This window comes from Lynx rufus, unplaced genomic scaffold (assembly GCF_022079265.1).
Source record: "Lynx rufus isolate CCGP_SWC_20201006 ecotype Redwood Valley unplaced genomic scaffold, mLynRuf1.p SCAF_10, whole genome shotgun sequence".
Lineage (NCBI taxonomy): Eukaryota > Metazoa > Chordata > Mammalia > Carnivora > Felidae > Lynx > Lynx rufus.
Genome location: NW_025814824.1, coordinates 81,797,234 through 81,823,917, shown reverse-complemented (window position 1 = coordinate 81,823,917; position 26,684 = coordinate 81,797,234). Strand labels below are relative to the sequence as shown.

At 39.3% G+C, this 26,684-nt stretch overlaps 2 protein-coding genes across 2 annotated transcripts; one reads left to right on the top strand and one right to left on the bottom strand.

Annotated features, from left to right (window-relative positions):
* Positions 1-3,700: 3,700 nt before the first annotated feature.
* On the bottom strand, positions 3,701-25,365 carry LOC124524639 (olfactory receptor 1J4-like). The gene is made up of 3 exons (XM_047096991.1): positions 24,869-25,365; positions 23,192-23,194; positions 3,701-4,640 (listed from the first exon to the last, which is right to left on the bottom strand). Exons 1-3 carry the CDS (start codon positions 25,363-25,365, stop codon positions 3,701-3,703), a joined length of 1,440 nt encoding a protein of 479 aa, XP_046952947.1.
* Positions 9,116-19,259, top strand: LOC124502581 (olfactory receptor 1N1-like). The gene is made up of 3 exons (XM_047067298.1): positions 9,116-9,199; positions 10,971-11,029; positions 18,299-19,259. The coding sequence occupies exons 1-3, from the start codon at positions 9,116-9,118 to the stop codon at positions 19,257-19,259; spliced, it is 1,104 nt and encodes a 367-aa protein (XP_046923254.1).
* Positions 25,366-26,684: the final 1,319 nt, after the last annotated feature.

Below are 26,684 nucleotides of genomic sequence, written 5' to 3'. Positions count from 1 at the left end.
TTTTAAAATGTTATTTATTTGTTTGTTTAAATATAATTTATTGTCAAATTGGCTAACATACAGTGTGTAAAGTGTGCTCTAGGTTTTTGGGGTAGATTCCCATGGTTCATCGCTTATACACAACACCCAGTGCTCATCCCAACAAGTGCCCTCCTCAATGCCCATCTTCCCCTCTCCCCCACCTCCACATCCACCCTCAGTTTGTTCTCTGTATTTAAGAGTCTCTTATGGCTTGCCTCCCTCTCTCTGTGTTTGTAACTATTTTTTCCCCTTCCCTTCCCCCATGATCTCTGTTAAGTTTCTCAAGATCCACACATGAGTGAAAACATATGATATCTGTCCTTCTCTGACTGACTTACTTCACTCAGCATAATACCTTCCAGTTCCATCCATGCTGCTGCAAATGGCATGATTTTATTCTTTCTCATTGCCAAGTAGTATTCCATTGTATATAAACCACATCTTTATCCATTCGTCAGTTGGTGGACATTTAGGCTCTTTCCATAATTTGGCTATTGTTGAAAGCGCTGCTATAAACATTGGGGTACATGTGCCCCTATGAATCAGCACTCCTGTGTCTATTGGATAACCATTTTAAAGTGCACAGTTTAGTGGCATTAAGTATATTTACAGTGTTGTGCAACCATCATCTCTATCTAGGCTTTACCTTTAAGTTCAGGAACAATATCACTTCTCTTCAAGGTTTACTGAAGGTTCTAGTCAGGGCAGTCAAGAAAGAAAATAAAATAATAGGCATCTAGATTGGAAAGGAAGGAGCAAAACTGTATTTATTTTCTGATGATTTTGTATATACAGTTAACCCTTGAACAACACAAGTTTGAGCTGCACGGGTCCACTTGTATGTGGATTTTTTTTTTGTAAGTACAACATGGTACTATAAATGTATTTTCTCTTCCTTATGATTTTCTTAACATTTTTTCTCTCTAGCTTAAATTATTATAAGAATACAATATATAATACATATAACATACAAAATACGTTTAAAATTTTTTGTTAATGTTTATTATTTTTGAGAGAGAGAGAGAGAGAGAGAGAGACAGAGAGACAGAGTGCAAGCAGAAGGGGGGTAGAGAGAGAGGCAGACACAGAATCCAAAGCAGGCTCCAGACTCACGAGCTGTCAGTGACAGAGCCTGGAGCCGGGCTCGAACTCATGAACTGCAAGATCATGACCTGAGCCAAAGTCAGACGCTTAACCGACTGAGCTACCCAGGCGCCCCCAAAATATGTTTTTTTTTTTAATTTTTTTTTCAACGTTTATTTATTTTTGGGACAGAGAGAGACAGAGCATGAACGGGGGAGGGGCAGAGAGAGAGGGAGACACAGAATCGGAAACAGGCTCCAGGCTCTGAGCCATCAGCCCAGAGCCTGACGCGGGGCTCGAACTCCCAGACCGCGAGATCGTGACCTGGCTGAAGTCGGACGCCCAACCGACTGCGCCACCCAGGCGCCCCCCCCAAAATATGTTTTAATCAACTGTTTATGTTATTGGTAACAGTAACAATAACCTAAGCCTGACAATAGGCTATTAGTATATTAAGTATGTTTTGGGGGAGTCAAAAGTTATACATGGATTTTCAACTGCATGTGTGTGGGGGTCAGTGCCCCCTAACATCTGCATTGTTCAAGGGTCCACTGTAAAAGATACTAAGGAATAAAAAAATAAACTACTAGAATGAACAAATGGGTTCAAAGATGGCAAAGTACAAGGTCAATACACAAAAATCCATGGCATTTCTACCCACTAGGAAGGAACAATCTGAAAATGAACAATTCTACTTACAATAACATCAAGAAGAATAGCATACTTAAGAATAAATTCATCTAAATAAGTGGAAAATTTATAGTCTGAAACAACAAAATATTGTTGAAAGAAATTACAGATGTAAATGAATGGAAATACGTCCCATGTTCATGGCTTGAGATACTTCATACTGTTAAGATAACAGTACTTTCCAAATTGATTTATATATTCAGCATAATTACTACCAAAATCCAAGCTGTTTTCTTTGCAGAAATTAACAAGCTGATTTTAAACTACCTATAGAAATTCAAGGGATCCCAACTAACAAAAGCAATCTCAAAGGAATAGAACAAAGTTTCAGGATCCATATGTCCTGATTTCAAATCTTACTACAAAACTACAGTAATCAAGCTAGTGTGATATAGTCATGAAGATAGATATAGGCCAATAGAACAGAGCTGAAAGTCCAGAAGTAATCCCTCAAATTTGTATACAGCTGAATTTTTATAAGGTGCCAAGGCAAATCAATGGGGGAAAGAAGAATCTTTTAAATAAATGACTCTGGGAAAACTGGATATCTACATGCAGAAGAATGACATTGAAGCCTTTTTGTGCATTAGTCACACAAAATTAACTCAAAATAGACCATTAATATATTGAAAAAGCAAGCCTCATAATGAAAAAAAATCCTCAATATGTATATTTGGCAAAGGACTAAAATGTAGAATATACAAAGAATTTTTTACAAATTAATGTTAAAAAGCAGACTACCCAATAAAACAGCAGCAAAGGATTGGGAACAGGTCCTTTACAAGCGAAACTATCAGAATGATCAGTAAGTATAGGCAAAAGGGATAAACTACACGAGTTATCAGACAAATGCAAATTAAAGCCACAGCACACTGTTTCTATAAACCCATAAAAATGTGTACAGTGGAAAAGATGGATAGTATAAGTGTTGGTGAGGAAGTGGACCACATTTTTCCATATGTTACAGAAATGAGTGTAATTGGTGTAAGCACTTTATCTAACTTTCTGGTATTATCTATTAATGCTGAAAATACACATACATTGTGGCCCCCAAATCCCATTCTCTAGTATATAGAGGTCCCAAACTGGAAACAGCCCAAATGTCAGTCAAAACCAGAATGGATGAATATAGTAAGATGTGTAGACACATTTGAAAATTATAAAGTCTTGAGAATGATTTAACCATAACAATACTGAATAAAAAGTGGAATACAAAACAGTACTTATTGTATGCTATATATAAGGATCAAAAATGTCCAAACTGGTCAGTGGTACAGACTGAGATAATGGCAATAAAGTAATCTGGTTAAAGACATGGTTTTAAAGCCATGCATGTCTGAGATTAGGTCTTAGGGCAGCAATTGACTTGATCTCTCTGGGTTTTGGTTTGCTCTCTACATAAAATATTAGTACCCTCATAAGAGGCTTGTACTGAGGATTAAATAAAATATACATTTAAATGCTTAATTAACGCCAGCTGTGATGGACACCATTCAACAGGCAAAACAGTTTGGTAACTTCTGAATTCTTCTCACATGAAATAAATGAAGTTTGGTGGTATTAAGAAAATTCACATAAATATATGTTAATATCAGTACCAGATAAAGAGAGTTATTGAAGAAAAAGATGGGAGATAAGAAAAGCTCTTAAAGCCCAGTGAAGTGGGCTCAAAAGTCTCACAACCTTGCAGTGAACATCATAGGAGGACTTGGGATTTCCCTATAGAAACATTAATACACAGAATTCAGAGAACAGGTAGGGGGAAAATCAGGTGAAGAAAAAGATGAGAGGAAACATAAAATGAGATCAGTTGAAGAATGGTGTCAGCAGTAAGAGCTGTCCAAGTCACAACTTTTAAAGGAGACATGTTTATAGCCCAATGAGTGCTCATGACAACGGGGTTAAATTAACCATACCAAAGAGGGTCCTTGACTCTAAAAATTTTCTGAAGAGCATGTTTCATGTCCTTATTCCTCAGGCTGTAGATGCAGGGGTTCAGCATAGGGGTGACCACCATGTACATTACAGAAGCAATTATGTCCTTGTCTTGGGAGTTGCCTGATGAAGAGAAAAAGTAAACACCTGCAATTGTCCCATAGTATAAACACACCAAAAAGAGATGGGAGCCACATGTAGACAAGGCTTTGGAGATTCTTTTGAAGGAGGGGACCTTCAGAACGATGCCTGCCATATGGATATATGAGCCCAAGATACCACTCAATGGTAGAATGAGTACCAATGCTCCTTCAGTGAGGATAAGCAGCTCATTGAAAGAGGTGTCTGAGCAGGAAGACTTGAGCACAGCAGCAAGATCACAAAAGAAGTGTGGGATGACAGTCCCTGCACAGAAGGACAACTGGTCCACGAGGAGGGTGTGCAAAAGAGCTTGGATGCAAGAGAAGAACCAGGATCCAGCCACTAGGATGATACACAGCTCCTCCCTCATGGTGGTGGTGTAGTGGAGAGGGTGACAGATGGCCACATACCTGTCATATGCCATCACTGTGAGAAGAAAGTTGTCAAGGCAACCAAAAAATATAAAGAAATACACCTGTGAAATACACCCCATATAGGGGATGGATTGTTGCTGAGTCTGCATGTTCATGAGCATCTTTGGAACTGTGACAGATGAAAGGGAAATGTCAGAGAAGGCCAAGTGGCTGAGGAAGAAGTACATGGGCGTGTGAAAGCGAGAGTCCAGCCTGACGAGCAGGATGATGACCAGGTTCCCCAGCACTGTGGTCAGGTACATGCCCAGGAACAGGGTGAAGAACATGCCCTGCTGCTCTGGCCGGATGGGGAGCCCCAGGAGGAGGAACTCACTGCTCTGGTTCTCAGGCCTCATGCTGTGCTTTTACATGCTGGGGATAAAGGAGGATTGGAAATATCAGGAAGAATGATAGGGACACATTCCATACTGTAATATTCTGAGAAGACAATGCATTTTAAACTACATTCCTATTAATTTCTCACACCTGTGGATGCATGCATCTTCACTCTGTCCCAGTCTGGCTCTAGGAAAACATTATAACCAAAAGCAGCCAACAAGACCTCATTGCACAGAAACAAGAGAGCATTCACTGTTTCATTTGACCATTATTTACTGAATGTTGAGATTGAACCTGGCCCTCTGCTAAGTACTGAGAATGTAGTGGTGGACAAGAAAAGCAAGGTCCCATATACTGGGATAATTTATGACACCAAGACAGAGCCAGACGAAAACAGTTCACTGTGGCAGAAGTAGTAGATGGTTCTTGGCAAACTAGTATCAGTTGTTTCTGCCTTAAAGTGACATGCGATGCCATCACTGAGGTGGTCTTGTTGGAATGCTGTCACATTCCTCCTGTGAACCTGGCTGGATCACACTCATCTACAGCTGTAAGCTCACCAGTACTCTAGAAATGGGGGGTCATTCAAACCCCACCTGAATGCCAGAACAACTCCTAAACCAGAATACCTCTCAAACAATCTTCCATAATAATGGTGAACATTTGGGGGGTTATACTATGTGCCAGGCACTATGCTTAAAGGCTTTACTTATGTTTCCTAATTAAATGCACACATCAGCCTTCCATTATCAGATAAAATCTTTGCTGTTTCCCTAAAAATTAGGGTAATTTTCTCATTTAAGCCATTAAGAAATTGTTCCATAGGCAACAAGTTGCTGTTAGAAATAGGATACATAGGGGCGCCTGGGTGGCGCAGTCGGTTAAGCGTCCGACTTCAGCCAGGTCACGATCTCGCGGTCCGTGAGTTCGAGCCCCGCGTCGGGCTCTGGGCTGATGGCTCAGAGCCTGGAGCCTGTTTCCCATTCTGTGTCTCCCTCTCTCTCTGGCCCTCCCCCGTTCATGCTCTGTCTCTCTCTCTGTCCCAAAAATAAATAAACGTTGAAAAAAAAAAAATTTAAAAAAAAAAAAAAAAAAGAAATAGGATACATGTATGTCCATATATACATAAGGGGATACACACACACACACACACACACACACACACACACACACACACACACAGAGATGGGAGTGTTTGTATACATATATATTCCATCTATCTCTACATTCCATCTATGCATATACATATACTCAGATGGAATATATGTAGACATACATATGGGAATATAAACACACACACACACACACACACACACATACACATATATATGAGATATACAGCCAACCCTTAAATAACATGAGGGTTGGGGTGCTGACTCCCATGCACAGTCATATAACTTTTGACTCCCCCCAAACTTAATTACTAATAGATAGCCTACTGTTGACCAGAAGCCTTACCAATAACAAATAGTTGATTAACACATACTTTGTATGTGTATTATATACTGTATTCTTACAATAAAGTAAGCTAGAGAAAAGAAAATGTTATTAAGAAAATTATAAGGAAGAGAAAGCACATTTATAGTATTGTACTGTATTTATCAAAAAAATCCATGTGTAAGTGAACTTGTGCAGTTCAAACCCATGTTGTTTAAAGGTCAACTGTATGTGTGTGTGTGTGTGTGTGTGTGTGTGTGTGTGTATGTATATATATGTGTGTGTGTATATATATGTATATATATATGTATACACCCCATATGTATGGATATATATATGAATACAGTGCATATATATATCCCTATAAATAAATATATATATTGAACTATTGTCCTACTTCTTTAATTGCCATTTTCTATGGATCAAATACTGGTTACCTCATATAGTTCAACTTAATATTGTGTGATCATCACTTATTCTTTTAACATGGAAATCTCTCTTTTCACTGGTTGTGAGTGCCAGAGACAGTATGTTATTTTAGGGTTGCAAGGAGACTGAAGTTGTCCAAAATTTTCTTGGTGCCTGTCTGGATAATCTCTGTCATTTATATTTATATATTTTCCAGTTGTCAAAAGGCTCTCCCATACATTAACTTCTATTCAAGCCATAAATACTTACAGAGGGCCTGTAAGCCTCCATTTTCTAGATATGTAAACCGAGGCCAAATAGTTGAGTGACTCTCCCAAGGTCTTGCCACCATTTGGTGAGACTCTGTGCTCTAACTTCACTCAGCAACACGCCTAACATTCCTTTGTCTGGGACATTAAGTGAATGTGCAAGGGTTACAAAACTCTGAGCCACTGACTCACACAGGTATATGAAAATGATAACAGACCCTTTTTAGGAAATAGTCACTTAGAGCAGTGGTTACGTCCATGAGAAGGAGGTCACTTAAGGAACTAATTGAAGTCATGAGTGCAAATCAGAAGTCTCCAAACACACATACAAACACCACACGCACACACACACAGATACACAGACACACACACTGCTGATTTGAAGATTTCAGTCACCTGTGTCTGAGTCCCATTGTAAGAGAAAGATAGCCAGTATGTGGTTTATTTCATAAATACTAATATACATGCAAGTCATGAATAACACACAAGGCAGGATGTACATAATATGCAATTATGTATCACCCACAAATACATTCACAATGCACCATTAACATACAAGCATATCATACCTGGTAAAATACACAACTCACATATGCATAACTCATCACTATACATACACATCACCAAAAACACACAAGGCCATACACAATTTCAAAATCTCACAAGAAACATGCACCAACAACACATGCACACTTAGTCACTCTCTACCAGCAGCATGCCCACTCCCATCACTGAAGTGATGGCCCCTTCCCAGTGAAGGCAGTCAGTCATCATGGGGAAATTAAGCCTATTCAGTGACAGGCACCATCATTAAACCACCACTAACAACCCATACACATGGCAACATACACATGGTAACAGACACACAGACAAAAGGAAACAATACACATTCCTGCTCTTACATACAAGTTGTCACTCACAAACATCTTGCATGCACACTAGCACATGCTGCTGAGGACAGATTTGGGCCCCTTCTAACTTTGGTTCCTTGAAGAGGTTGGATATCCTTTTCCCCAGCAGTGGAGACAACAGTCTTACTCCTAACGCTGAGTTCTCATCACTCAGCTGTGATGCCCATCACCCCATTGGGAGAATGCCACTGTCATAACAATAGAGGCAAATACTGAAGATCACAGATATGAATCAGAAGTCCCTAATCACATGTTGGAGGCTGATAACTTATGCACTAAAACACAGCCCAGATTGGGTCTAACTAACTGAAGAAAAGAATCAGGCTGTGAATCAGTTACGTAGTACACACACAGCCAGCTATCAAACAACAGGTATACAAGCATATACAGTGCATGAAGACACACACACACACACACACACACACACACACACACACACACAGTCATGAACACAGAGATGCTCATACACAAACCCACAAGTATATAGGCAGATCCATCGCCCTGTGCAGATTTCCAGCTCCTTCTGACCTGTGCTCGTCATCCATGAGTTCAGACACTTCTTCCAGACTGTTGCCAAATTCTCAGCTTCTCTTCATAGTAAAGGAGGAGCCACTGTGGGTTAACTGGCCAATTTCTTCCTGCCATATGGAGAACATCATGTCCAGGAGCCAGAGGGGACTGGAGTCACAAGGGACAGTGTCTCCAATGCCAGGGATGTCTTGGACTTGTTTCTTCTTGGGCACAGTTCCAAGCTCAAATATTTTTGGGGCTTGGTTCCAGCTGGGATTCAACTTTTTAAAATTTGTTTTTAAAGATGACTTCACGCTTAGAAAAAAGTTGTAAAGATGATAGAATAAATTCTCTTACGCCCTTCACCCATACTCTTTTACAAAAGCTAACATTTTACCATGTTTGTGTGTGCATACATGTGTGTGCATGCATGTGTATGTGTGTGTGTGTTGAAGATTCTAACTATAGATCTTTCATAAGCCTATGACAGTGCATATTATCATGCTTTGGTTCAGAAGTCAGGGCTGATGACACTTCACATAGGAAGAGAATTTAAAAGAAAGAATGAGGCACAAAGGATTCTCGAGGAATCTGGGTGGGTACAAGCTACAAGTTGGCTTGGACAAAGCAGAGAGAATGGGTTTGGGAATTTGTAGTGGTAAAGGGGTGGGAGTGGAGAAAAGTTTCTGCTGGAGAAACAGACTATGTATTGTGCTATCTGAGAAATTTTGCCTGTATTATTTGTTAGCATGCAACAATAAGTGCCCTTATGGGAAAAAAATGTCCCCTTGGCTGGTCATCAGATAATCTAAGGCTAGGCAATTATTAGCAACCATTGTTGCCAGGGATCATTGTCTTTCATTCAGGGCTCCCAGGGCTGTGGCAGTTTGAATCATATATATGGATATTACTTTAGACATTTCCTGACTGGCATAATTCTTTAATTATGTTGAGTAATATGGTGGCCTCCAAGGCAGCACCAGTGACCTCCATTGTGGTCAGCAGAATGAGGGCAGTTGACAAGAATATAACATACTTGGTGGTGAGAATAAAATTGGTGGGTTTTGTTTTGGAGTATGAGTCCAAAATGCAGACAGTACAAGTCAAATTATGAAGAGAAGCCAGGGTTAGAGAGGAATAAATTAGTGCAGGAGTAAGGGATAGTGGAGAAGAAGAGAATATCCCTCATGGACTAGAAGCTTAGACTGAGAATTTGGCATGGGCAATGAAGAACTACTAAATTTCCAGTAAGCATTTTAATCAAGACATAATATAGGGCTATTCTGGATGGTTGGAGTTAGTATTTTAAAGGAAAGACCAGGAGAAAAACAAGGTTTAGGTTTAGAGATGTGGACCATCAGATATATAGGGGCTGGGTTGTGTTATTGTGAAGGTTTCTTTAAGATCATTTTGATAGGCTACAACATGGCCAGGCAGTTGAGAGGGTGCCTTATGGCATACCCAACAATTCATATCCTTTAAAATATGGCTATTTGCTCAGTAAGGTTTACATAGCAATTATTTTATAACGCATCCTTCAGTGCTGGTTGTATATCAGAGATGGGGGCTAGAAGTGCAGACATCTGAGGAAGGAGCAGAAAATGCAAGGATGGAAGGGGAAGGGAGTAGCTTGTGATGGTTGGGGTTGAACTGGGAAAGAAAGGATATGAAAAGCAGGAGAGTGTTTTGAGGGTGAAGGGAACATTGGATAGGAGATTTACAAGGGACATGAGAACTGGATGAGTCCAGTGGGTAGATCAAGGTCACCATCACAGGTAAGCCCAGCTGTATGTCTGGTGCCATCATCAGGAATTAGTCCAGTTGTGGGTCTGATGTCACCTGATGGTCCTTCAGGCTGTCATGGTGTTGGTTGAGGGTGAGGTCATGGATATCACTGGGTTTACAATAATCTTGGGCCGACGTTAGAACTTCACGGCATAAAACCTTGTTGGTTGGGGATTCACAGAAATGTATAAATATAGTTGAAAGATGAGGGACTCAATGATCCAGAAAAGATGCTACTGTATTGGCATCATTTGGAGACAAAATAATTCCAGAGAGACTTGTTGCATGCATTCTTTTTTTTTCTTATTTTATTTTATTTTATTTTATTTTATTTTATTTTATTTTATTTTTTTATATATATATGAAGTTTATTGTCAAATTGGTTTCCCTACAACACCAGTGCTCATCCCAAAAGGTGCCCTCCTCAATGCCCATCACCCACCCTCCCCTCCCTCCCACCCCCCATCAACCCTCAGTTTGTTCTCAGTTTTTAACAGTCTCTTATGCTTTGGCTCTCTCCCACTCTAACGTCTTTTTTTTTTTTTTTCCTTCCCCTCCCCCATGCGTTCCTGTTGAGTTTCTCAGGATCCACATAAGAGTGAAACCATATGGTATCTGTCTTTCTCTGTATGGCTTATTTCACTTAGCATTACACTCTCCAGTTCCATCCACGTTGCTACAAAAGGCCATATTTCATTTTTTCTCATTGCCACGTAGTATTCCATTGTGTATATAAACCACAATTTCTTTATCCATTCATCTTACTCGACACATCCCTAAAGGCAAGGGAATTAAAAGCAAAAGTGAATTACTGGGACCTTATGAAGATAAAAAGCTTCTGCACAGCAAAGGAAACAACCAACAAAACTAAAAGGCAACCAACGGAATGGGAAAAGATATTTGCATGCATTCTTACATTAGGCGTCCATTGCCCTTTCAATAATGGCCTGGCATGTATTTTGAGAAACGAGATCTGGGCATAGGTAAGAAACCTTCAGGACCACTTTTTGTAATTATTTGTGCCACAGGACATGTTGTTGCCACCGAGGCATGGAAAGCAGCAGTGGCAGTGGTATATAAGGATCTGGTGAGATATCCTGACTGTTCTTGGGAATGCAGACCTCATACACCATACAATGGCTATTGTTTGTTTGTTTCTCTCTCTCTCCCTCTCTCTCTCTCTCTCTCTCTCTCTCTCTTTCTCTCTCTCTCTCTCCCTGTCTTTAAAAATGATGGCTCATTCATGAGCAACCACCCAATGGGCTTGTATCTAGAATTACCTGAGTTATTTGATCTTCCCTTTCTGTCTGATCACGTCATTTGAAATGTTAGATTAATTGTTTTATTTTCACTCCGCTTTGCTTTGTTCATTCCTGCTTATTTATTTGAGAAATTGAAAGATAACACAGTAAAAACTATACAAATAGGTGTGCTCATCTTCTCAACTTTCCCACCTCATTCCCACCCACCCATTGTAGCTAACCAAACTCATTAGTTTGTTATTTTTAGTAAACATTTTATTGTGGAATAATCTTAGATACTAGAAAAGTTACAGAAGTAGTACAGAGACTTCCTATGTGCTTTTCCCAGCTTCTCCTGTTGTTAATATCTAACACATCCATGGTACATCAGCACAACTAAGACATTAACATTGATAAATTTACCAGTTTTTCCATTAATGCCCTTTTTTTTTGTTCTAGGATCCAATTCAGGATAGCACATTGAATTTAGATGCATCATCTTTTTTTTGAAATTTATTTATTGTTTAATTTACATCCAAGTTAGTTAGATATGGTACAACAATGATTTCAGGAGTAGATTCCTTAATGCCCCTTGTAGACCATCCCCCTCCCACAACCCCTCCAGAAACGCTGTTTTTTCTCTATATTTAAGAGTCTTTTATGTCTTGTCCCCCTCCCTGTTTTTATATTATTTTTGCTTCCCTTCCCTTATGTTCATCTGTTTTGTATCTTGAATTCATCATATAAGTGAAGTCATATGATATTTGTCATATTCATGTATCAGTTCTAACAGTTTTTTGGTGGAATCTTTTGGGTTTTCCATATAGAGTATCATGTCATCTGTGAAGAGTGAAAGTTTGACTTCCTCCTGGCTGATTTGGATGCCTTTTATTTCTTTGTGTTGTCTGATTGCTGAGGACTTCCAATACTATGTTGAGTAGCAGTGGTGAGAGTGGACATCCCTGTCATGTTCCTGACCTTAGGGGGAAAGCTCTCAGTTTTTCCCCACCTGAGAATAATATTAGCAGTGGGTCTTTCATATATGCTTTTATGATCTTGAGATCTGATCCTTCTATCCCTACCTTCTTGAGGGTTCTATCAAGAAAGATGCTGTATTTTGTCAAATGCTTTCTCTGCGTCTATTGAGAGGATCATGTGGTTCTTGTCCTTTCTTTTACTGATGTGACAAAATCACATGGATTGTTTTGTGGATATTGAACCAGCCCTGCATCCCAGATATAAATCCCACTTGGTCGTGGTGAATAATTTTTTTAATGTATTGTTGGATCCGATTGGCTAGTATCTTGTTGAGGATTTTTGCATCCATGTTCATCAGGGAAATTGGTTTATAGTTCTCCTTTTAAGTGGGGTCTTTGTCTGGTTTTGGAATCAAGATAACATTGGCTTCATGGAAAGAGTTTGGAAGTTTTCCTTCCATATCTATATTTTGGAACAGCTTCAAAAGAATAGGTGTTAACTCTTCCTTTAAATGTGTAGTAGAATTCCCCTGTAAAGTTATCTGCCCCTGGACTTTTGTTTTTTTGGGAGATTTTTGATTACTAATTTGATTTCTTTACTGGTTATGGGTCTGTTCAAATTTTCTATTTCTTCCTGTTTCAGTTTTGGTAGTGTATATGTTTCTAGGAATTTGTGCATTTCTTCCAGATTGCCCATTTTATTGGCATATAACTGCTCATAATATTCTCTTCTTATTGTTTGTATTTCTGCAGTGTTGGTTGTGATCTCTCCTCTTTCATTCTTGATTTTATTTATTTGGGTCCTTTCCTTTTTCTTGTTGATCAAACTGGGTAGGTGTTTATCAATTTTGTTAATTTTTTCAGAGAACCAGCTCCTAGTTTCGTTGACCTATTCTGTTTTTTTGTTTTGTTTGGTTTGGTTTGGTTTTGATAGCATTGATTTATGCTCTAATTGTTATTATTTTCTGTCTTCTGCTGGTTTGGGATTTTATTTGCTGTTCTTTTTCCAGCTCTTTGAGGTATAATGTTATGTTGTGTATCTGAGACCTTTCTTCCTTCTTTAGGAAGGCCTGGATTGCTATATGCTTCCCTCTTATGACTGCCTTTGCTGTGTCACAGAGGTTTAGGCCCATCATCTTTTTTTTTTTCAACGTTTATTTATTTTTGGGACAGAGAGAGACAGAGCATGAACGGGGGAGGGGCAGAGAGAGAGGAAGACACAGAATCGGAAACAGGCTCCAGGCTCTGAGCCATCAGCCCAGAGCCCGACGCGGGGCTCGAACTCCCGGATCGCGAGATCATGACCTGGCTGAAGTCAGACGCTTAACCGACTGCGCCACCCAGGCGCCCCATAGACCCATCATCTTTTAAATACTTTCTATATTTGAAGAAATGCCCACATCTGCTAGAATCAGCTTCTCTGATTTGTAACTAAAAGCCTGATGGACAAGGAAAGAGTAGGAAGGTTAGGAGAGGTTCCTCAGTCATCATTGAGTCAAGAGATTAGGGAACCTACTGAAAAGAATGGGGTGGGGAGTCAATTTCAAACTCATTTATTTCTGATTTATTATTCTTGTAGTTCTTTATGTTCAAATGAGCAGATATGTATGTACATTTTATTATTTCCTCTTCGTTTTATTTTAATTATAGCTGAAATATACACATAAAATGGTTACCATTTTTATTATTTTAAAGTATACCATTTAGTGATGTTATGTACATTCATTATGTTGTGCAGCCATCATGACTGTCTGGTTCCAGAACTTTTTCATCCCCCCAAACAGAAACCATGTGCTCATTAAGAAGTCATTCCCCGTTCCTTCCTCTCCACAGTCTATGACAACCATTAATCTTCTTCCATCACCATAGATTTGCTTATTCAGGATATTTAATATAAGCAGAATCATACGATATGTGGCCTTCTGTGTCTGCCTTCTTTCACCAGACATGATATTTTCAAGGTTCATCTATGTTGTATAGCATGAATCAGTACTTCATTCCCTTATGTGGCCATATAATATTCCACTGTACATATATACTACATTTTGTTTATCCATTTATCTGTTGGTGGACATTGAGATTATTTCCACAGTATGACCACTGTGAATGGAGTTGCTACATTTTTGTACAAATATTTGTTCTATTATCTGTTTTAAATTATTTTGGATATATACCTAGAAGTGGAACTGATAGATCATATGGTAATTCTCTTTTTAAGTCATTGAGGAAGAACCAAACTATTTTCCGCAGTGACCACTCCAGTTGCATCCCACCACTAATATACGAGGGTCCCAGTTTCTCCACGTCCCTTTCAACACTTGTCACCTTCCATTAAAAAAAATTATGGCCATCCTAGTGGTTATGAAATGATGATTTTGATTTGTATTTTCATAGTGGTTTCTGATCTGCGTTTTTCTAAACACTAATGATGTTGAGCATCTTTTCATGTGTTAATTGGCCATTTGAATGTCTTCTTTGCAAAATATCTATTCAAGTCTTTTGGCCATTTTTTAATTGGGGTAGTTTGTCTTGTAGTTCTGTCAAATTTTGCTTGGCTACTGTTTGTATGGAATATCTATTTCCATTCTTTTATTTTGCCTTGTGTCATTGGATTTAAAGTTAGTTTCATAGACAGTATACAGATGGGTCATGCTTTATTTTAAGTCTAAATTGCCAGCCTTTACCTTTTAATTCAAGATTGTAGTCCATTTACACTTATAATAGTTACTGGTAAGGAAGAACTCACTTCTACCATTTTACAGTTTGGTTTGTATATGCTTTATATATTTTTTTATTCCTAAAATTTCCATTACTGCCTTTCTTTGTGTTTAATTTTTTTAGTGTTATCTTTCTGATTTTCCTTTAATTTCTTTTTTCTGTATATAGCATTCATTTTCTCAGTAGTTACCTTGAAGATTACAATTATCATCTTTTTTTTTTTTTCAACGTTTATTTGTTTTTGGGACAGAGAGAGACAGAGCATGAACGGGGGAGGGGCAGAGAGAGAGGGAGACACAGAATCGGAAACAGGCTCCAGGCTCTGAGCCATCAGCCCAGAGCCTGACGCAGGGCTCGAACTCCCGGACCGCGAGATCGTGACCTGGCTGAAGTCGGACGCTTAACCGACTGCGCCACCCAGGCACCCCACAATTATCATCTTAAACTCAATCTAGTTTGAATTGGTATCAATAGCATACAAAAATTCTGGTCTTATATATCTTTATCCTCCCCCTTTATATTGTTATCTTCACAAATGACATCTTTGTACATCATGTGCCCATTGACATAGATTTATAGTTATTGTTGTATGAATCTGTTTTTTAATCATATGGAAAACTAAAAGAAGAGTTGCAAAAAAGTTCAAGAATACTTGCTTTTATATTTACCTATGTAGTTGCGTTTACCAGTGGCCTTTATGTCTTTATATGGTGGTGAGTTACCATCTAGGATCTTTCTTTCTTTTTTCCTTTCTTCTTCCCCCTTCCTCCCTTTCTCCTCTCCTTCCTTCCTTCTGATCTGCCTTTTCCTAATGACTAATGAGCATCTTTTCCTGTGTTAATTGGCCATTTGGATGTTTTCTTTGGAAAATATCTCTTCTTCTTTCCTTCCTTCCTTCCTCTTTCTTTCTTTCTTTCTTTCTTTCTTTCTTTCTCTCATTCATTTGTTCATCCATTCATTCTATCATTCTATCTTTCTTTTCTAAATACTCTTTATTTTGGGGGGATTATTTTATTTTATTTTTTGAGTCATTTAAAATTTTATTTTCATTTTGTTTTTATTTAAATTCCAAATAGTAAAAATATAATGTAATATTAGCTTCAGTTGTACAATTTAGTGATTCAACACTTCCATACAAAACCCAGTACTTGTCACCTATTTAAACCATCCCTTCCCCACCTTTCCCCCCTATGATCATTTGTTTTGTGTCTTAAGTTCCACATATGAGTGGAATCATATGATGTTTTTCTTGATCATTTTATTTCAGCCTGGAGGACTCCTTTTAGCATTTCTTATACGGAAGTTCTATCTGAACAAATTCCCTATTTTTTTTATTTGAAAATATTTAAATTTCTCCTTCACTTTTTTTTTGCCAGATATAGAAGTCTTGGTTGATAATTTTTTTTTTTTTTAGCACTTTAGATGTATTATCTCAGTGCTTTCTGGTCTCCATGGTTTCTGATGAGAAATCAACTGTTAATTTTATCAAGGATTGATTTTACATACTGGTTAGCTTCTCTCTTTCCACTTTTAAGATTTTCTCTTTGTCTTTGTATTTCAACAGTTTGATTATAATGTGTCTCAATGTGGCTTTCTCTGAGTTTATCCAACTGAAGATTATTGAACTTCTTAGATGTGTAGATTTATGACTTTTATCATATCTGGGATGTTTTTGAATTTTATTTCTTGAAATATTCTTTATTCCTTTTTCTCTGTCTTCTGTCCTTGAACTCCCAATATTCATATGTCAGCATGCTTGCTGGTGTCTTATAGGTCTTTTAGGGTCTGCTTATTTATTTTTCACTCTTTTCTCTTTCTGATCCTCAGACTGGATGATTTCATGTGATCTATCTTCAAGTTTGCTGATTCTTTCTTCTGCTTGCTTTACTCTGATCTTGAACCCCTCTCATAAATTGATCACTTTGATTCCTGTGCTTTCCAGCTTTATCATTTCTGTTTGGTTTCTTTTTAAACTCTCATCATTCTTTAGACATTCTCTATTTGTTGAGATATTGCTTCCCGCATCCCTTTAGCTCTTTGAGTATATTTCTTTAAAGGCAGTTGATTTAAAATCTTTGTCTAGAAACTCCAAAGTCTGCACTTAACTGAGGGACAGTTTCCGTTCATTTCTTTCTTCCCTTGAATCAGCAATACATCTTTGTTTCTTTGCATTCCTGAACCTTTTTGCTAAAAACCGGATATTTTGAATATTGTGGTATTGTAACTCTGGAAATTAAAATTTCCTCTTTCTCTGGGATTTGTCATTGTTATTTTCTGTGGGTATATGTGCATGAAGAATAGGGATCCACACATATCCCTGGGGACAAAGCTTATCACATGCAAAACCATCTATGTGCTGTGCATTCCCTCTGCCCACACTCCTTGGTGAGTGTTGGCCTAGGGAGATGAAGCATGAAGGTAGAGCAATTACTTCATATTTGTCCCTGGGGATCAGCCTGGAAAATCCTACTCCTGGGACCCAGAACCTAGAAACACTTCTGTGACAGCGTGCACAAGGCTCATCCCACCTCCACTGCTGTAGTCTAGGTTGCTGTTCTCTGGCTGGCCCAACATACCCAACAGCCCTGGGGCCTCTGATTTATCATTTGCTATGGTTAAGAAGAGCCTGCATGCCTAAATCAAGGTCCTGTGACACCAAAAGGGAGAACACAGGTGCAGGGAGTTTTATCTCTGATGGTGAATTCTGTCTGAGCTAGATAAATGAGGTGAGTGCTCCAAAAAAAAAGGCAGTTATGTTTTTCTCTCTGAGATCCACAAAAGATCCCAGGTGGAGCCCCTGCCTCCTGTTTCTGCCAGTCCTGAGATGGGCAGTAGAAACTACTCCCTTAGAGAGAGTCCCCTATGTCTGCCTCCTGCAGAGGAAGAGTTTAAGTAAAGGTAGCCTTGATTCAGGGTGTTTAAGGGCACCAGAAATGGCTTCAGGCCCCCCATGCTGTATTTACTACCTTCTTTGTGATACTATGCAAGTGACTTAATTTCACTGAATTTCAAAAACTCATTTGTGAAGTATATGTAATAAAATGTATGGGTTTTCAATTAGATGCCACATTGTGTAGTACTTACAGTTCAAAGTGTCAGCTCTTACTGCTTGCAAATTAGATGGGCTTAGGACATGGAAGCCGGGGTATTTGGGTCTTAGTGAACATGTAGCATTGATGGAAGTATCCTGAAACTCATCTTTCCACCTTTCTTTTGCATTTTAATCTCTCTGCCTGCTTGCCTCCTTTCTTGGGTGGATTGAGGAGTAAGGAATGATGTGCAGACCTTGGAGGGAAGGTCCAGGAACTTGGAGTAAAGACATATGTGAATTGGGTGAGGGTGTTTCTTTTAGAGAAGGATAGAAGCACCAACTTTTTTTTTTTTTTAACCCTTTTTGACTTATCTCTTCTCTTCCTCCAGGAAGAGTAGTGGCGTGGACAGAATCAACCAGTCCAGTGTCACTGAGTTTCTTCTGTTGGGTCTTTCTGAGAGGCCAGAGCAGCAGCCTCTCCTATTTGGCATCTTCATGGGCATGTACCTGGTCACGGTCATGGGAAACCTTCTCATCATCCTGGCCATTGGCTTTGACTCACACCTCCACACCCCCATGTATTTCTTCCTGGCCAACCTCTCTTTTGCTGATGCCTGCTTTTCTTCCACTACAGTCCCCAAGATGTTGGTGAACATCCAGACACATAGTCACACCATACCGTATGAAGGGTGTTTGGCCCAGATGCATTTCTTCATGATGTTTGGAGCACTGGATGACTTCCTCTTGGGGGTGATGGCCTATGACCGCTATGTGGCCATCTGCAGGCCTCTTCACTACTCCAAGCTCATGAGTCCTCTTGTCTGTGTGGTCCTTCTGGCAGCATGCTGGGTCCTCACCAACCTTGCTGCCCTCCTACATACCTTGCTTATGGCTAGACTTTCTTTCTGTGCAGGCAACAGCATCCATCACTTCTTCTGTGATGTGGTCCCTCTGCTGCAGCTGTCATGCTCAGACACCAGCATGAACCAGGTAGCCCTGTTCACTGTGGGCTCCATGATACTCACTGGTCCTCTCTCCCTGATCATTCTGTCATATGCATACATCATGTCCACCATCCTTGGAGTGTCATCTGCCCCTGGCAGGCAGAAGGCCTTCTCCACTTGTGGCTCCCATCTCACCATTGTCTTCTTGTTTTATGGCACAGCTATTGGTGTCTATCTGTTTCCCCCTTCATCACACTCTGGAGTTAAGGAAAGGATTGCAGCTGTATTTTACACTGTTGTGACTCCTATGTTGAACCCCTTCATATACAGCCTCAGGAACAATGATATGAAGACTGCACTCAGTAAGATTTTTGGAATTCATACATTCTCTTCTCAGGGAATTTGATCCTATATCCATATTTTGAAGTTATGCCCTGGAGAATCCATGTGTTTATGAAGCAATATCATCCCTTATCATATTTGCTTAGGTTTTAAAAAAATGACCCAGAATCATTCTCTTAAGCTTTAGATCTAACAATGTATGTGGTTGGTGTATTTCATAAAGAACTTGTCCTGTCCTATAAATGTGAATATTTCCCTGGTGTTTGTGTAGGGTGATGCTAAGCCACACAGGGGCAAGGTCAATTAGAACTTCTTTTTTTTGCTGTAATTCTAAGGTGTGAATCTTTTTTTAACCTACAATTCAACCAAATTCATTAATCTCCCATTTGCCAGATACTCTGTGAGGGAGAGGAGGTACTGATTCCATGCCTTTATGGAATTCATCTTAGAGAATTCCATATGGTATGTAGTTGCACATATATGCAATTAACTGTAACACAGGTCCAGTCATCATGATTTCTCCATAAAGCTTAATATCTATTTTATTCCATGTTCTTAACTCTCTAAATGTATTATGCCATTTAGTTCTCCAATTGTAATGATCTTGGGTTAAATACTATAATTATCACCTTTTACAGATTGAGACTATAGCTAGTAAGTGGGGAAAGAAGGATTGAAATTTATTTCTAGTCTGACTCTGGAGTCCAAACTGTTGCATGCTTTCGTATCCTGATTTCAATGCTAATGGTTGTGGCAAGAAACATGGTCACATTAAGCTAGAATGTATATGTTGATACCTACCATGTGCCAGGTACTGTGCTATGCACTATTGGTAAAATGTAAAAATAAATAAGATATTGTCCATATTGTCTATACATGGTAGAGTCATGTGTTCAAGTTAGTGTTAATCAAATCAGATGGTGATAGCTGCCATGACAAATGTTGGACCACAGAAGGAAGAAAAATAATCTGCACAACGGTGGTCAGGTAGTTTTACCCATCATATGACATTTTATTGAGCCTTAATGTGTGAGCTCACTTGAACTGGTGGAGAAAGAAAAGTGAAGATTCTACAGGGACAGGCTATTTAGAATAGAGGTCATGCAAGTTGTGGGAACCAAGCCAGCCCAACCTTGGTAATGTTTCGTAGTGGTATCTCTAAATATGGGTCTTGACTTTTCTTTCCCAGTTCTGTTTCCATAACATCTCTTGCTCACTTCTACTCTTTGTAGCTTTCTGTCATTGTCAGTGCTTTTGAATTCTAGCTGCAAATTAGTATTTCCTGGAGCCTTAGAACTCTCTAGAGAAGGGACACTCATATTTTTTATAAAAACAAAACAACACGACACAAAACAAAACAAAACAGTTGATCCTAGTGCAACCGAATTTGTGAATACCATTGTGGAACATCCTTCATGGCAGCAAAAGGACAGATAAAATAAGGTATAAAAATACTTAGTTCATTATTTACCCTATCAAGGTAAAAATCATTGAGGTATCGAGCATATTGACAGCAGCAAGAAGTTCCTGAATACTTATCCCTGGTTGAATCCTTGTATACCTTATTCATCTTTTTTATTCTTTGCTGTAATTTGCTACCTTTCCATAAAAGTCCTTCTGGACCTGCTACATACTATGTATAGTTCTATCTCTGAATAATGTTTAGTTTACTTTGACACATGATTTTCGATTATACTAACAATATTATCAGAGTAAGGGATTCATCACTTCCAAAGAGGCTGTTTATATTCTTATCTTTGGCTTCTACTCTTGTGCAAAAATGATAAGCAAGTGGATGCTGTGCCCACTGGATTTTTCCTTGCCTCCCTTCCTTAGAGTCACTCCTGGGTGGGGTTGTCTATGACAGTGTACATTCCAGGCAGTATACATCCATCCATTTTCAGCTCATTACAATGTATTATGATTTTGTCCATGAACCAGGTTCAAGTGTTTTCCACCCCAGTGACTAATGATGTGTGTGGAGTGAAAAGAAACTGAAAAAAAGGTGGAGAACATGGGGATCTGTGCTGACCATCTCTGTTTGCTTGTGCTTTCTGGACCTGCTTGCCCCTAATCCCAAATAGAGCATTTCCCATGTATGATGGCTTGCTGCTGGACCCTTGCACCCTGTCTTAAGTCTTAAAACTGGGTGAGGGACTATGATTCTTTATTGTGAAAGCTACCATCAGTGTCTACATAGTTTTATTTATTTATTTATTTATTTATTTATTTATTTATTTATTTATTTATTTATAATTTAAGCAATACCCTCTTTGGCTTCCCCTCTACTTCAGCCCTAAAAACAGAGCCATTTATTAGCTACTTCAACAAATCCCTATAGGAGATCTGGCCTTGCCATGGATTTTGATATTTGGTATTTTCATTCATATTACTTCTTATGGTTAAGTGCTGCCACCTGGACCTGTTGATACCAGGGAGCCAAGCTCCATGTTAGCATTTTCTATTCATTTTGTCCCAAGAGAAAGAGCCCCCAATCAACTTCTTAGTGATTCTGTTGTCCTCCTCACTAGTGTGTTCTTTCTTGCTTTAGTGAAAGGAGTATCTCCTGTCCTGTCTTGGGCACATAGTTGCCTGGTGTGTTCTCTGGTCTTATAAATATGTTCTAACATGGCCATATCTTTGAGATTCGGACCTCTCCCTCAGTACTTTAACAAGGTGTACTAGCATCTACATTCCATTTGCTGTAAGTGCCATCATGTCCAAGCCTATCAATGATCCCAACAGCCTGTGAGAACTTGTTCCAGGTGTTCCTGTCTCCTGGGTCATAAGAGAGTCCTCATGCATTGTGCACTTTGACCCCACCCAGGAAAATGTTTCATAACTTTCTTGTCCAGCGATTTGTATCCCTCCACTTATGAGTGGTATGTGTTGCTAAATCCTACTCCCCTTTTGATGAATCAAGTAAATGTTCCTGTAACCGGGACTGTTATTTCATGTTGGGGCTGTGCTGAAATCTGTTCCAAGTTATTAGTCTAGAGAAAATGAGGGAGCAGACATTCTAAAGAAAGCAACTTCCATCTTGTATATCATCTTCCTCAAGCAGAGCTTTATCAATTACCAAGTGCTGCGTAACAAAGGCTCCCCAGACTTAGTGTTTAGAGCAACAACCATTTACTTTGTTTACATTTCTTTGGGTTAACACTTCAGATTTGGCTCAGCTGGGTAATACTTTTAGTGGTTTTGGGTAGGCTCACTAATGTGTCTGCAGTCAGCAGCCCATCAAGTGGGCGAGGCAACTTCAGGAGATTGGCAGCTAGTCGTAGTGAGTGAATTTCTGGTACAGGAAAAATAGCCTCCAGCTTTAAAAAGATATTGGAGATATGTCTCAGTAATAAGGCTATCTCATGGCTCTGGACCACCTTCTCCTTAAATGAGGTATGCTCCTGCAATTCTCTGCTACTACCCATGCATTCTAGTGATGCCAACAAGGGTTACAATACCAGCAGCAAATCCCTGACTTTTCCTGCTACCTGAAGTCTAGCCAGATATTGATGTCACCATCCTTCTTGCCTTCTAGTGTTTGAAGATCAGTTGAATCATAAGCATACACTGACCAATGAACTAATGGCCAGGGACCATTTTAGGTGGCAGTACCCAGTCTGCATACATTGTAAAGTTGACTACATCAGGAAATGATTGGACATCCCAAGATTGGGAACATTACATCCCCATCTCAACTCACCTACAGAGCTATAGCTTCTCATTTTCCTTTCTTTACATAAATTTATACCTTTCTGTATTCTGTTCCTCCTGCCTTGAAAAACTTCTCTTTTCTGTTTTGCAATGACATACCCATACTTTAAGACCCATCACAAATGTTATGTCCTCAGTGAAGTCCTCTAGATTCACCTATCCAGAGGGAGAAGAGAAAATTGCATTTGAGCTGTGTTTTAAGCAGAACTTGAAGATTGTAGCATATGTGTCAAGCACTGTGCTAAGCAGTTTTCATGTGTTATCTTTTTAATTTCTCACAACAGCCTTAGATGATAGTTACTATAGTTACTATTACTACTCACTTGTTTATGTTTGGAAACTGAGACAGAGGGGCGTTGGTAACTATCTAGAAGACATACAAGCAGTAAATAGTGGAACTGATACATAAACCAGGTATTTCTGATTCCAGTGTAAGTCTTATTTTCACTTAAAAATTATTTTAAAAATCTGAGTTTGTCAGTGGGATCTCAGAGTTCCAATTATGCATGGAAGAAATGGATGGAGTGCATTGAAGTTTCCAAAATTTCTCCTGTGGATTATTGAAAAATCTTTATCCCCTTGTGAGGATAAATCCTTAGCAGCATCCCTAAGGGAGATACAATAATAAAACTGATATATTTTAAAATAGATCTGAACATAAATTGTTGGCACTGCGCAGAAGAATAATGGCCCCATAAAAGAAACTCGATGACAGCCCCACATAATGTGGTCCAAGTACCCTTCTCTCTGATCATGTGGCTTTATTCATAGATTATTTCAGAATATCTAACTAGAGACTTATGCTCCAGCAGGGGGTGTGCTCCCTTTGGCGAAGTATCAGGATCTCTGAGAGTGTTCATTCTTCCATCCTAGTTTCTGATTTGCCTTGCCCCAACCTCAAGTCATTTGCTAGTATAGAGAGAAGTTGTTGATTGGAACTGTGTATGTGAATGATGTGAGGGAAGCAAGAAAAGAAAGCAAACTAGTAATTGAGAGAAATATGTGTATTTCATGTCCATTTAGCCATCATGTAACCATTAAGATATGCATTTTGGAATCAGATATCTGGGTTCAAATTCTGGCTCTGCCATATATTAGCTGTGTAACTTCAGATAAGTAATTTAACTTAACCCCCCACACACACACTGTTTTTGAGTCTTTGTTTTCTTTTCTGTATAGTGCAAATATTTACCTCAAGGGAATATGTTGAATATTATTAAAAGTAATAAAAATCTAAGCATAAGACCCAGAATGAGAAAATTTACATATTTTTTCTCCTAATTCTTCCAGAAACACTGCATAATAGAGAATATATTTTAAATTATTTTTTATTTTAGTGTAGTTAACGTGATAGAGAATATTTAATTACCTCCTTTTATGAGCAGGCAAACTGTGGCTCACTGAGGTTACTTGATTTGCCATAGGTTGAAAAATTAGCAAGAGGCCGATGCAGGATTTGGATAACTCTGTAAGTTGATCTCCCCTGCATTCCCAGAATGACATCCTTGGCCTCATGGAGGTCGCAGTGCCCTTCCGCTCAGGAGTCTCCCCAAGGCACTCTTCATGTCTTTGTTTCTCAGGCTATAGATGAATGGGTTCAGCATGGGGGTCACCACAGCATACATCACTGCTGCAACCCTGTCCTTGCTGGCTGAATCAGCAGAGGAGGGAATGAAGTACACCCCAATAGCAGACACATAGAACAAGCAAACTGCTGAGAGGTGAGAGCCACAGGTGGAGAAGGCCTTCCACTTCCCACTAGCTGATGGGACTCTCACAATAGCAGCCACAATGCGGACATAAGAGATGATAATTAGCAAGGGGATCAAGATGGTCAATGCCCCTCCCCAGTACATCAGCACACACTGGTTGGCGTAAGTATTGGAACAAGAGAGCTTCATCAGGGGGAGAAGTTCACAAAAGAAGTGGGGAATGATGTTGTCAGTGCAGAAGGATAACTGAGCCAGGAGACTGGTGTGGGTCAGAGAGTATGACTGAGTGAGGGTTAGGGACATGACCAACAGCGCAGTACAATATCTGGGAGTCATGACCAAGGTGTAGCGAAGGGGATGACAGATAGCCACAAGCCGGTCATATGCCATCACTGCCAGGAGGAAAACATCTAGACCGATGAACCATAGGAAGAAGTAGATCTGAGATAGGCATCCAGCATAGGTGATGGTATTCCTATGGGCCTGGATGTTCACCAGCATCCTGGGGACTGTGGTAGATGCTAAACACAGATCAGTGAGGGAGAAGTTGGCCAGGAAGAAGTACATGGGGGTGTGGAGGTGTGGATCAGAGACAATGGCCAATATGATGACAGTGTTCCCCAGCACAGTGAGCAGGTACATGCTCAGGAAAATGCCAAAGACGAGAGGCTGCTGTTCCTGCTGCTCACACAGGCCCAGGAGGAGGAATTCAGAAGCACTCAATGTGTGGTTTCCTGGTTTCATGTTGCTGGTGTAACTAAGGAGAAAATGGAGGATGACACTTCAGAAACTTTTCCTGCCCTGAGATTGTCTAGGTGGAAACAAAGACATAAATAAAGATGGAATCAGAATATTAATAGACATGCAGTACCTCACTGAAATCCAAAAGAGCTCTATGAGATAGTCATGGTTAGGCCCATTTTATTGATTAAGAAATTGAGGCACCTAGAAAAAGATGGAGGTTTAAAGTTTAAATCTGGTAATTCTGACTTTAGAGTCTGTGATCAAAGCAGTCCTAAAATTTGTATGGAACCCAAAAGACCATAAGTAGACAAAACAATGTCAAAAAAGAAAACCAAAGCTGGAGGCATCACAATTCCAGACTTTAAGCTGTATTACAAAGCTGTAATCATCAAAGACAGTATGGTACTGGCATACACACACACACACACACACACACACACACACACACACACAGATCAATGGAGTAGGACAGAGAACCCAGAATGGATCCACAAATATCTGCCCAACTAATATTTGACAAAGCAGGAAAGAGTATCCAATGGGAAAAAAGGCAGTCTTTTCAGCAGATGATGTTGGAAAAACTGGACAGTGACATGCAGAAGAATGAAATTGGACCACTTATTTACACCATACACAAAAGTTAATTCAAAATGGATGAAAGACCTAAATATGAGAGAGGAAACCATCAAAATCCTATGGGAGAAAACAGATAGCAGCCTCTTTGATCTCAGCCACAGCAACTTCTTCCTTGACATGTCTCCAGAGGCAAGGGGAAAAAAAAGCAAAAATGAACTATCCTCATCAGGATAAAAAGCTTCTGCACAGTGAAGGAAAACAACAAAGCTAAAAGGCAACCAACAGAATGGGAGAAGATATTTGCAAATGACATATCCGATAAAGGGTCAATATCCAAAATCTATAAAGAACTAAGAGACTCTTAAATACAGAGAACAAATTGAGGGCAGATGGGTGAAGGAATGGGTCAAACGGGTGATGGATATTAAGGAGGGCACTTTTGGGAAGGTGCACTGGCTATCATATGTAAGAGATGAATCACTGGGTACTATTTCTGAAGCCAAGACTACACTGTATTTAACTAACTTGAATTTAAATTTAAAAATAGTAAAAATAAAAATAAATAATAAAAATAAAAATATCATTGCTTCACTGGAAAAAAAAAAGAACTTACCAAACTCAACACTCAAAAACCAAATAATCCACTTAAGAAATGGGCAGAAGACACGAATAGACCCTTTTCCAAAGAAGACATTCAGATGGCTAACAGACACGTGAAAAGATGCTCTACATCGCTCATCATT

Bases quoted from the DNA above. Each gene is read 5' to 3' on its own strand.
- LOC124502581 (XM_047067298.1), top strand. From the start codon at position 9,116: ATGGTGGCCTCCAAGGCAGCACCAGTGACCTCCATTGTGGTCAGCAGA. The intron at 9,200-10,970 runs GTGAGAATAAAA...TTTGTGCCACAG, and splicing joins AGAATATAACATACTTGGTG to GACATGTTGTTGCCACCGAG. The intron at 11,030-18,298 runs GTGAGATATCCT...CTCTTCCTCCAG, and splicing joins CAGTGGTATATAAGGATCTG to GAAGAGTAGTGGCGTGGACA.
- LOC124524639 (XM_047096991.1), bottom strand. From the start codon at position 25,365: ATGAAACCAGGAAACCACACATTGAGTGCTTCTGAATTCCTCCTCCTG.